The sequence below is a fragment of the Corvus moneduloides genome, chromosome 18, assembly GCF_009650955.1.
Source record: "Corvus moneduloides isolate bCorMon1 chromosome 18, bCorMon1.pri, whole genome shotgun sequence".
In the NCBI taxonomy this organism is placed as follows: Eukaryota; Metazoa; Chordata; class Aves; order Passeriformes; family Corvidae; genus Corvus; species Corvus moneduloides.
This window is the reverse complement of record NC_045493.1, coordinates 7809926-7822284: the sequence shown is the minus strand read 5'-3', so window position 1 is coordinate 7822284 and position 12359 is coordinate 7809926. Positions and strand designations below refer to the sequence as shown.

The window sequence follows — 12359 nt, the reverse complement described above, 5'->3', positions numbered from 1 at the left end:
CATCAGTGTCAAATAATTTTTGAGCAGCCTTAAATGTTTGCTCTGTGATATGCTTCACCTAAAATTCTATACAGGGTCCACTCTGTATCCAGTGCATGGATTAAAAACAAGAATACAGCATTTTTCCTAGAGAGCAGACCATGCCGAGTGGTCTGAGACCACAGAGTAGTTCTCTGAGAAATAGCAAAGCTGGGGTTTAAGCTCTGGAATGGCCAGGCAGATTGGAGCAGGCTGCAGATTGGAGCAGTGATGGCAGGCATGTATTCTGCTTGTCTGCTCAAGGTGGTTATGTTGAATGTTCCTGGTGTGCTCATGCAATTTTCCCTTTTTTATTGATTTGATTATGTTTTCTTCAAAAATTGAAAGGAGGAGATATTTCACTGAATTTTTATCAGTGCTTTGGTTCAGCTGAATCCTAATGATCCTGCCATTGTTGGCCTCCCTAATTGTTCTAATATTATCTGACAACATGCAACAGACGATGGAAGCGGTTCCTTCCCTGTCTGCCAATGCAGGTTCGTTTTTGAACTGCAGCAATCCTCAGACAGACAGTGACCTTTTTACGAAATCAAATGTCTTGCAAAACCCTCTTGGTCTCTGAACTGTGATTTATAGCCATTTGTGCTGGAGAAAGCTGCAGGTGGGATTTGGGTGACACATAATTGGTTAAAAGATAAAATAAAATGAAGGTTGCCCTGCTGGTACAGTGATGGCAGGAGCTACAGGAATGAATTGCTTGGCAGTGCAGAGCCTGGCCCTCCTCCTCCCGCCCTCCTCCGTCGCTTGCCAAGTCCTGTCTGGCAGGCCATTACAATGATAAATGCAGGTAGCTGGCAAAGACCACAGCTGAGAGTTTGTTCTAGCATGCCAAGCCCTGCTTGGCATTCCCGGTCGGTGCCAGCATTTGCACTCTTACTCAGTTTGACGGAAACCAGGACATGAGGTGTGAATTTATGTCCGCATCCTTCCAGGAGAGAGTTGGGATAATGAAATGCCAAGGCAGCCCTGGGAGCAGCAGAGTAATTTGGTAGGTACCAAACAACAGTCTGCCACCTGTCATTCGCCGCACAGTCCCTGCTCTCCCTCATCACTCTTCCTACAGTGCAGCCTTTGAATTATAAGAAGTTTTAGATAGTTCTGCAAAGAGCACTCGCCATTCCCTTTGATTTAGTGCAAATAAAAAGCCGTATCCCAGCCAAATAGATGGGCTGACTAGATAGGATCAAGCTGTAATGACAATAATGCAAACTGCTTTAGTGGTGTGTTACACAGCGTTCCCAACCTTTCCTACTCAAAGGTAGGTTTTCCCTTACATTTGTAGCAAAAGCTAAATCAGTAATCAAATCTGTGCTTGCCTAAGTGAGTGTCTGGGAGATGAAAAAATTTTGAATGTGGAAGTGTAGGCTGAAAAGACTGTTTTGGGAGGGGGTCAAGTCTCAGAGAAAGGCATGAGGGCTCTGGTGTTGGAGATGTTTAAAAGCAGAGCACACAAAGCCCCTTTCTCAGTGTCATGGAGAGCTGTGTTTCCCTAACTGTGGTATGTATCAGTTCCCTTTACCATGGACACATTACTGATGTGTAATACATCATACACTGAGAGCTGCAGCCTTGTCCAGTGGCACAGGGAGAGGACTGTCCTGGATGTCATTCGTATACCAGAACGTCCAGGAGCATACAAACGTGTTACAGGGAAATCGGTGCTGATTAGAGTGGAAAATAGCAGGAGTGTAAAATGAAGGTAGATTTGGTAGTGGCTGGGGAGCTGAGGTTTAAAGGAGGAAGATACTGAAGTAAGGACCAAGTGCACCTTAATTTAAATTAGGACACACAGGCACACTAACATTTAAGCAAGTATTTCGGCCAGTTTTAATGAGGGACAGCTGGAAATCTTTTCTCGTTGATGTCTCTGGAAACAGCTGAGGAACCTTCTGCAGTTGTCTGACGAGCCTTGGTGAGGTCCAGGAACTCCCCAGCTTCCTCCCTTCTCCTCCTTCACTAAATTTTTTTTCAGTACATGTATTTATTTATTTATTGGAGCTGAGCTGGGAAGGAGAGGGAGTTTGATCTTTTCCTTTGGGAGACAGCAACTGCTCAGAGGAAGATGAATCATAAAGCATTGCTAATGGAGGGGATGGGAAGGGGAGAACTCTGGGCTGCAGCCATTCCCCAGGGGCTGGGGGGATGGTTTGAGGAGAGAGGGAAGAGCAGGCCTGTGCCCCGAGGCTGCTCTGGTGGCAGACATGCCTTAGATCAGATGTCCCTCTGCTGTCAGAGGATTCGGTCACCCTTTGTCATGGGAAGAGGCACATCTGTGCAATAAGCAACACACCACAGCAGCATATATTTAAGAAGTACTGTTGCTACTTGATTAAAACTAGTTTGCTCAGTCCCACAATGGTTGTAAAATGATGAAGAACATGCTCAGGGTTCAAAACATTGTTCATTTAAGCTTATCACTGTCTTGCCAAAAGAGGACTAAAACGAGATGTCAAACTTGTAGAGGAGCAGTGAGCTTGGTTCCTCCCTGCCCTGCACTGAGTCAGACTCCATACAGCGTTTCCTTCGGTGCCTTCCGGCCCTCATCCACTTTGCCTCACATTCCATTTGCCACTGTGTAAAGTCAGCATAATTCAGTGGTGAATTAGGACCAGTGATCTCTGCTTCTAGGCTCTCTATGGCCTAATTTAATCCTGTGTTCCCAGGCTTGTGCTAGCTTCTCAAAGCGGCTGTTGCAAAAAACAGTCATGGTTATATAAACTGCTGAGAGAAATGAGCATTCTTGGAAGAAAAAGTGACAGAGGCAAGTGCATGGTGACAGTCCCTTTCAGGAGCAGAGCAGTACTGAATATGTGTGTGCTGAACGAATGTGAGGTGGGAACCTAAACAAGTGTGTTGCTGTATGGAAGTACAGTCCAAGAAACATTTTGTTTCTAGTGACCATTCTACAGAGTAAGCTCATGAAAGATACAGAAAACCCATCACTACCTCTCAGAGATGGCCTTGAATGATAGTTGAACTAGAAGGATCTGTGGCATTTAAGGAATTGCCATTTCAATAAGTAGTTGCTTGTTCGGGGTGTTTGTGCTGTGTGTTTCACTGTGATGTGTTGTGGTGTAACTGAAGGTACAACTGTACTTTTAGGATTGTTGCTAGAAAGCTGGAGATTTGTTCTTGCTTAGGGGATATTATTTATTATTACTCCTTATTTGTACTGGAGGTCAACAGACAGAATTTCATAAATGATCCCAACTATCAGCTGTAACCAGATTTTTCAGAACAACCTGGTCACCATTCAAGTTTCTAAATGGATTTTTGGAAATACTCCATACCCAGTAGCTCCAGTCAGGTTGATGCCCCAAAGGCAGCTGCTGAGTGCTGAGCCCTCTTGAAAGCCCAGTCTATAAATTCTGTGGGAAGATAATCACAGTGTGGATTTGTAGAAGTCCTGTTCCCTCTTGCTTAATCCCTTACACTGCTGTGTCCCAGCCAGCCGTATACCACAAAGCTGGATATTCCTAGAAGGTTCATAAAAATGACTGAGTTGCAGGTCTGACCTTTCTTTTGTCTTCCTAGCTGAGCTATGGTTTCTCTCCAAAAGTAATGCAGGTTTTGGAAAGACTGTAGGCTACCTTGAGACATCCTCTCACAATGCAGGCAGTGTTACCCATGGGCTGCTTCTGTATCCTGAAATGTGTAGAATACTTTGTTGGTCTTAAGGGGGATTTTTACTTTGGGTTTTTGTGGCCATGTGTGCTATTTCTAGGCTTCTCTTGCACCATTCCATATGTATCAATTTCCATTTCCTGTAGAAGAATCACAACCCAAACAATACCTTCCTGTTTTAGTTATTGTTCTCATATTACTGGATGAAGGGTCTGGTATGAATGACTTGCAGAGTGAACTGGAAGGTAGTAAAGCAGTACTGACGTGCTGCAATTCTCTGCTGGACAAGCGATCAAGTGGCATTGGAGTGGTTGGTAAAAGCAGGGGAGACAGATGAAAGGAAAGAATGAAAATTGATCCGGAATTTTCAGGTAGTGTCCGTGCTACATGGATACGTTTCTCTAAGCGTATCCAGCACTTCTAGTTCAGAAATCTCCCAGAGAAGGGTTTTCTTGTGAACTTTTTAGTGCTTGCTAAGTTCAGTAATTGTGCAAACAGTCTCTCTTGAGACTGGTTCTTGGCTGTCCAGTAGATAGGCAGCCATCCAGAAATAAAATTTAAACTGTATTTTACTGTCTCCTTCTTCTGCCTACCGTACTGGACTCATTTGGAGGGAATGCTTGGCTTTTGCCCTGTACATGACATACAAACCAGGTCCCTAACACTACTTTGCTTGTTCCTTGTGAACCAGAACTGCAGCCTTATTAGCAGTTTCCCAATGTCTTGCTATCAGGCTCCTGGATTATCAGGCTTGAATCTGGCATTCGGTGTTCCAGGAGATGGCATGAAGGTCCACAGAGCCTCTGTTGTTGGTGATAAGGAACAGTTCTATTCCCTGTTAGCCATTTATAGGCTACAGATAAGGGGGGGGGGGGGGGGGGGGGGGGCAAGTAATAACTGTGAGGCCTGATGTAGTTTATAATGCTGTCTTTGTCAGATGATGTTGTTCTGTTATATATAATCATTAAATTATTAATCTGCAAGAGCTCTTGCACCTTTCAGCTGCCTTGGGTTAGTGGGAACCGGGATGGGTGAGGCATGGACTTCATTATGCCTCACTGCTCACCTTCAGAGAGAGTGTGCTACATCCTTTGCGGTTACCACCTCACATTTGAGGAAAAAGCTGCCTTTGCTCAGCTTTTAGTGCTGAAAATTGAATCAGTGTTTATATGTGCTGGGTTCAAGGGGAGGAGGGGGGAGGGACTGCAGCACCACTCCTCTGCTTGCTCTCCGCAAAGCAGAAAAGGGCAGAAATGTTATTTTCCTCTGCAATGTATTCAGCCTGGTTTCAAGCTGTCGCAGAACTGGGTGGAGACATTTTCCCCTCTAGGTCTGGAGTAGAAAAGAAAGAAAATTAAAAGGTGACAAAGGATTGGTAACTTCATTGAATAAGCCACAAAGGGGACCTGGAAGGCTTGGTGTCATCGAAAGGATGTTGGGTCTTAGAAGTTTCAGCAACATGAGGTTACCTCAGAAACTGCTGCTCTGGGGACAGATATCAGATATGCTTAAAGTGCCATGGTTGTTGCTGGGGACAAGGGTGGGACCGTGCACGAAGGTTTTTATGAACCCCTGTGGTGGGTTCTGTGGCTGTGGGCTGTGCTCCAGGGCAAGGGAGATGAGCAGCCAGTGAACCAGGAAGGGTGGAGGTGTCTTCTGTCTGTGAGCTTCAGGCTGGGCAGGTCTCACTGCCTTTTGCAACAACAAAAAGGAATTTGAGGGGTCTCTGAGATGGTCCTTCAGATGGAGACAGGCAGGAGGCAACGAGAGGGGGAAAAAGGGAAATTTTTTATTTTGTAATTAAAGAACGTGTGATCTCCTGGAATGGCTTGAACTTCTGCATGAAAAACTCCAAATACCTGGTTTTGTTCACAAAGGAAGAATTCCACTTCTTTTTATTATTATTTTTTTTTTTAATCCTTTCTTAAACATATGCAGGTTGTTTGCTTGGAACAGCAGAGTATTTGGGAGGGGACTTGTTTTAGCAGATGTGTTGGTTTGCTGGATTTTTTCACTCATTAGTGGGCTCCCTCAGACACATAGGTTTTATTGTATGCTTTCTTTAAAGGGTGACTGATAGAGTTGAATGATGTATTCAGGCCCTTCCTCCCCCAGCTTCCCTTCTGCCTTTACAGCAGCTCGCAGAATATCCTATAGCACAGGCATTCACTGTTTCAGAATGGTGCTCGTGCCAAAAACTGCTCAGATCTGGAGCTAGAAATCACCAGAAGTGAGAGCAAAAGTTACTGTAAACTCTAGGTGTGAAGGTTTGTGTCTGTGAACTGAAGCTGTGATGTTGAAAACGCTGCTCTGTAAATGTTGACTCTGATTGTGGAAGGCGGTGGCACATGCTGATAGCAGAAGACTGAGCAATAATCCGGGTGTTTTACTTTGTCTTTAAAGTGAATTTTCTGGCTTGGCTTCCTTAAACATTGTTTTAATATAGTGTGGACCTGTAGCACTGAGATCTTTAGCTCAGGGCTGGGCACTGCCAGTCTGCACTGAACCCTCAGTACTGAGGTGCACAGAAGGGAGTGAGCTAGTGGCTGCCACAAAGTGGTGTCGGTGAGACCGGACTCCACAGAGCAGGGGAAGCACAAAGCTTCTCCCAACTGGGTGGCTGCCACGGGCAGAGCAGGTCCTGCAGCCGTGGCTTTCTCTGGATGGCTCCCCAGGAAGGGCTCTCCCGAGCAGGCTCCTCTTGAGGGCTGCACACCCCGGCATCCAGACCCAGCACTTAGGATTTGTGGCTCAGCGGCCGATTTACTGCTGGGGCTTTAGTGCAAGCCACGCTGAAGTTTCACTGCCTGTAAAATGGGGGAATCTTATTTATCCACCTGCCACGTGTCCGAGTGCTTGTGGAGTGCTTTGAGAGCAGGCCCTGGCTTTGCGTGAGCTGTTAGCATGGGTGAGTTCGCAGAGCCTGCAGATGTGTTCTGCGTCTGCGGTGACTTGGTGTTGATTATAAGTGAAAAATCTCCGAACAATGGGTTGTAAATTCAGAGTTGGCTGTCAAACGTTTTATGCACCACTGTTGTTGCTGCTGTGTGACGTTGTTGCACTTTCTTTGCAAACCAGCCTAGGCAAAACCTTGTTTAATCCTGGTTCTTCCTCTTTTTAATCCATGCAGTGAAGGGATCGTGCAGGTAACTGATTTTCCCTAAGATTTTAGGATCCTTTCGCTGAGCTGTGTAATGATCATACATGCCACAGCTACACGTGCAGCTTTGTCGTGGACATAATTCAGAATTTTTTTCTTATGTGTCTCAGCCTCAACCTATTTTTCATGTTGTTTTCCCTCTCTTTTTAATACATTTGCATTAAGTAAGACATTCAGTGCTTGCAGTGCCACTTTTCTTAGAAATAACATTAGTAGATCACTCTTGCTTCTTACTATATCTCATGCAGAACTTCTTGCATTTTACTATTTGTTTTTTTCCTTCTGAGTCGTCATTTAAAATATATAGCAATGTAATACAATTTGTAGTGCTCTTTATCGTACAAATCTCCCAAGGCACCTTAGAATAAAATCAATAAAATCAAAAATAAAATCAACTTAGTTCAGCCATGTGTTGAATTAAATAATTGTTTTTAAAGGAGAGCCGGGGGAAAAAGGCTTTTTTCACTTTCAGTATCTTTTGCTCGTCAGCTTTGTACTTCACCCCATTTTATTCATGCAGCAGTCAGTGCCAACACGTTGATGATACTTTCTTGTAGATGGTAGTAATGTTGATTGTGCTCCTGCTCCCAGACCAGCTTTGATTCTGGAGAGGCTGCTTGCTATTTTATCAGATAGCGAGGAGGAAAAGCTTATGCTGAAATCGGTTGACTGTTTGATATCAGTGGGGGGAGGAAAGGAAGCCATCAAATTAATTCATAAAAGCTTTATTTACGATGAATGGACTTTTTTTCCCTGTCTGTCGTTATCATCTTGTCTGTAACCCAGTGACCCTGATTATCATGAAGCTGTTTACAAGGTTTAGGTTAATTGGATTTCTTTAACTATTTCCCAGAGCTGTGAGGAGCACAAATACACTGCTGTGGAGTTCAGACAGCATAGTACAATCCAGTCTGCAAGGATACGGGCTTCTTCCAAGAGGAAGTCGTTTTATTTCATACTCAACTAAGTGCATAGCAGCATGTACCTGTCATTTGGCATAATATTAAATAACACCCTCCTTCATACAGATGTGTTCAGTTGCAACTTGTGTTTCCAATACACAAATTACATTTTGCATGTTCAGCAAGAATTGAGCTTATTTTCAGTGAGAGAGCCTTTGAAATGTGTTTTGGTTGTTTTTTTTTTTTTTCCTTCAGCTTGATAGCAGTTTCGGTGGTTTTGTTTTTATATGAGGAATCATGGATAAAATAGCTGTGCATTGCATGGCTGCCTAAATAAATGAGACAGGAGGATATAGTTGGGTGAGATCAGGACAGTCAGTCCTCTTGCTTGGCTTTCATCTCCTCAGGATGCATGCTCGTTCTTTAATGGCACAACATTGCACCCTCCAGGTGCAATGCGCAACTGCAGGTCTCCAGATAACCCACTTGTTTTATGAGCTGTGTTTTTGTGAGCAAGCCTTCCGAATTTCTCCTTCAGGATTATTCACCCTCTCTTTCTCTTCTTTTTCAGGCTTCTGTAGGCTCTGAGAAGCTGTTCTCTCCTGCAGCAAATAAAGGTAAGTGATCTGGAGAAATGCTTTCCTTATCTTACAGCAAGAGATTTGGGTTGTGAATCCGTATGGTGCGAATAGCAGGACATCAGTTTTGCGAGAGCCTGTAGCTTGGCCACACACATTGTCATAAAGATCAGCTCTACAGGCTTGTGATGATTTAAGTTAAAATTTAGAGCCGCATTGTCTCAGTGTGGGGTGGGACTTCTTCCCTTCCAGTAAGATTTGTATGAAGTGTCTTGGAGAGAGGGATTATTGACAAAGGAGAAGTCAGTCCTTATTGTAGGGGATATGCTTCTCCCTCTAATACAATCAAATGCTCATTTCTTTTAAACAGATTAGTATTTCAGTGCTATCTGTGTCGTCCTGACAAGGGCTTGCACATCCCTCTCCTGCCTTTGCCCATGGAGCATTTGTGCCTGTACCTCTCGGTTGTCCAGGACATGGTGGAGGGTGCTCGGCAGAGCACAGCTCTGCTCTTGCTGTTAATGACAGCTACCTGTGATAGGCACTGGGTGTTGCTAAGAGACTGCCTCGTTCCACATCCCCTTGGGGGGCACAGCCACGGATCTCTAAATACGCCAAGCCCTCCTCTGAGGGCTCAGCACAGCCATAAAACCGGGCTGCTCTGCTTTCATGTGTTCCCAGGGATAATCTCACTGAGATGAGTACTGAGCAGAAATACCGAAGAAACAGGCTTGGAGAGGGCAAACTGTGGTACACGGTGGAAAGCATTGTGCTGGGAATGGTTCCACTTTGCCATGTGAGGAGGTTTGTGTGGCTCTGAATGAATTGCCAGGGCTTGTGGCTGTCTGCAGCATCCTCTGCATTGAGCTGCAAAATAAAATCAGTTCACAGCAATAGTGGATGTTAGGGGCATGCAAATACCCCAAAGAGGGGAGATGAGGCCCATCAATAAGAAGTGCTGAAATTACCTTCTTGCATTATTTCGGTGGGGCCAAGAAAGGAACAATTTGCAGTTGTGTAGGAGTAGGTGCTGGACATGGAAAGGCGGTTTGGTGGTTGTGTGCTCCCTCACCTGGATCCAGGCCCAGTTTTTAGCTGGGCTCTTCAGCAGCAGTAACTATTAGGAATTCTCTTTCTTTCCAAGCTTTGCAGATTTTCAATGCCAAATGTGGAAAACGATGACAAGCCCATTATGTTATTACATTTGCAGATATTTTTACAAAAGTATGCAGCTTTATCTGGGGAAAAGAGGGAAATTTAAACAAATGGTGGGGAAGAACATTTCTCTTCTCTCACTTGGCTCGCTGATAAGGCAAACCAGATTGCCCATACGGCACTGCCTCGGCAAAACAAAAATCTTGCCATCCTGCATAATGCCTGGCACAGAGATCTGCTGGAGAGGCTTATGTTGAAGCGTTAGCAGCTTTGTTGGCTCCTCCTTGTGCTGAAGCCCAAGATCTCCCACCCCTTCATATCATGGAGCAGCTCAGCAACATGAGTTTTCAAAATACCTCCCTATCAGGAAGTTAAATGTGCGAATGCCTGTGAATTTGCTGTCTTGAAGTTTGTGTTCAGTGCTGTTTATATCCCTGTAATTTCAGCCTGTTCCTGTTTTCTTTAATGTGGGTGTAGACATTGCCAGCTTTGGGTTCAGATCATGGGTTTTGTCTCAGATTTCTCTTTTACCCTGGCTCTGTACTGATGTACCTCGCTGATGGCATGGGCTGCCATCATGGGCAAGCTCTCCTGGGGCTACCTCAGCGTTTGGCACTTGGCTGGAGAGGTGAGAGAAATTTGCCTCAGCAAAGATTTTGTGCAGAAACCCAAACAGTGCTAAATTTTACCCCTCTCCCTGTTATCACTCCTGCAATGCAAGAGCCAGATTTGTCTCTTGCACATGCAAATGAACGCCGCTCCTACACGACCAGGCTGGGGGATGCCATATGGCCAGGAGAAAGTGACTTTCAAAGCATTGCACTTAAATTCCTTTTGTGAGATAAGAGCGTTGATTTAAGGCCATGTTCTCCAGGGCTGGAGCCGTGGTGGCTCTGTGGGGAGGGAATTAGCTCAACACAGTTTCCTGATGGGCACACGCATGGTGTGGCACGTGCTCATCCTCTCCCGTGGGCATTTGCACCGTGCCCTTCTTTTGTAAACACTGGCGGCCTTTTTGGAGAGATATTAGCTAGCAAATGTGCAGCATCCATGCTGCAGCTTTTATTGAAGGTAACCAGGCTTCTAAAACACATAAAGTGGATTCATTGTCTGGTGTAATTCCCCCTGTTCCCAGTTCATTGTTTGGTGCAACTCCCTCTGTTCCCACAAACTTTCCCTGGGGATGTCTTCGGCCCTGCATATTTGTTTTATGCCTTCCTAGTTTATCAGCAGCTTAGCAATGCAATTAAGTATTAAGATAGGCGGGTTACGCTTATTTGAGGCTGGAACAGCTGTAAAATGTAACCTTTGACCGCATTTGAGAGCTCCACAAAAGGCTGGAGGAGCAGCGTCTTTGTCTGGGGCTCTCTGGGTAACGTTTGCCTTTGCCCCTTCCCCGGCAGGGCCGCGGTGGTGGCCGTGCTCCTCCTCCTGACACCAGTTCATCCGCAACAGCAGATGCACGGCGTGGATGTCCACTTCGGGGACCAGTCGCTATTATGCTGCAGAGAGAGGTGTCCTGACCCGGGGTGACCTTGGTAGTCACAGCTGTGATATAGGCTGAATGGGGCACTTTGAGCTTCCAGCAGAAGAGGAGATTAAATCCTCTGTGTGAGGAAATAATAATTAAAAGTAAGGGCAGAGAAGCCGTGATCTGCTCTGCTGACAGTCTTTGTTTTCTGATGCAGAAAAGTGTTTGTTTGGCCAACTTGTCACTGCAGTACAGAGTTACAAGGGCATTTGCTGCCAAGGGCCGGGTGTTACATCCTCCTGGAGAATAAATCAATAAACAAATAATAAAGGTCTGTTTGCTCTCTCCTGCAGCTCCTTTCTCACAGGAATCTGCCAGCCAGCCCTTCCTTTTTCTGAAGGACAAATACCAGGAAGGGCAGGGGAAGCATAGGCGAAAGCCGTATCTGTCCCTCCATCTCCAGGTGGGAGGATGAGGCAGAGGAGTGACAGTGAAGGATAGGAAGGCAGATGAGTTGTGGGGCTGAGGAGGAGAGAGGGATGGTCACCCCTAAGTCACTGCAAGGAACTCCTCCTGCCTGCTGAAATGACATTTTGAAGTGTGTGGGGTAGGATAGTTTGTATTTTATGGACTTGAGCGTTGGGTCCTCACTGCTGGCTCCCTCCAGCAGTGGGCTTCCCTCGTGAGTCTGGCTGGAGGCAGTTGAGCTTTCTCCCACCACTCCTTGCTCCAGACCTGCTGTATGCCAGGGAAAGCAGGAGAGGTGGTGCCTTTGTACCACAATAGCCTTGCAGCTGCAGCCCAAGTGACCTGCTGGGTCCCCAGCATTTGAACCCAAGGCCACTGCTGGAGTGAGGGTGAAATGGATGTCTTAAAGGAGCTGTTTCTCTTGCTTGGTTTGATAGGTCAAAGGCCCTAGGGAGGAAAACCTCCATCGAAAAGTGGAGCAGCAGGGCAGGAGCCAGGGTTTCTCCATTCATAACCCCAGGCTGGCAGTGTGTGAGGAGGTGCCTGTGAGATGAAAGAGGTGTCCAGGAGCCCCCAGGGCATGAGATGCCCATGGAGGAGCCATTACACAGCCATGTCTGCCCTGCAGCCCCAGGAGGCACTGGGCAGCAATGTGGTGGGAAAGAGCTTTGAAGTTTGTTGAAGACAGCATGTTGTTCTATCTTTGGATCAGAATCAAGCTGGGCACGGAGGGAGCAGTGTAATCCGTTTGTCTGGTGGCACAGAGTGACTGGCCAGGACCCAGCCCTGCCCTGGCTGTTGGGGGCTCGCTGAGCTCCATGCCTCAATTTCCCCCTCCTGCAAAATGAAGACTAATGCTTGTCAGCCAAGTGTGCTCAGAGACTTAATTAATGAATGTTTGTCAAGCGATTTATCAAGAGATCCTTTTAATGAGAGATTCCATAAACAGTGCAAGGCTTCAT

The 12359-nt window shown here is 45.9% G+C and overlaps 1 protein-coding gene across 18 annotated transcripts in view; it reads left to right on the top strand.

The window, feature by feature from the left end:
• Positions 1-12359, top strand: part of FBRSL1 (fibrosin like 1) — a 516916-nt gene that overhangs the window by 446032 nt on the left and 58525 nt on the right. For all 18 annotated transcript variants that reach the window (XM_032128440.1, XM_032128448.1, XM_032128450.1 and 15 more), the window contains one exon: positions 8297-8342. In XM_032128440.1, coding sequence (XP_031984331.1) covers positions 8297-8342 — 46 coding nt within the window. The remainder of the gene's footprint in view (positions 1-8296; positions 8343-12359) is intronic.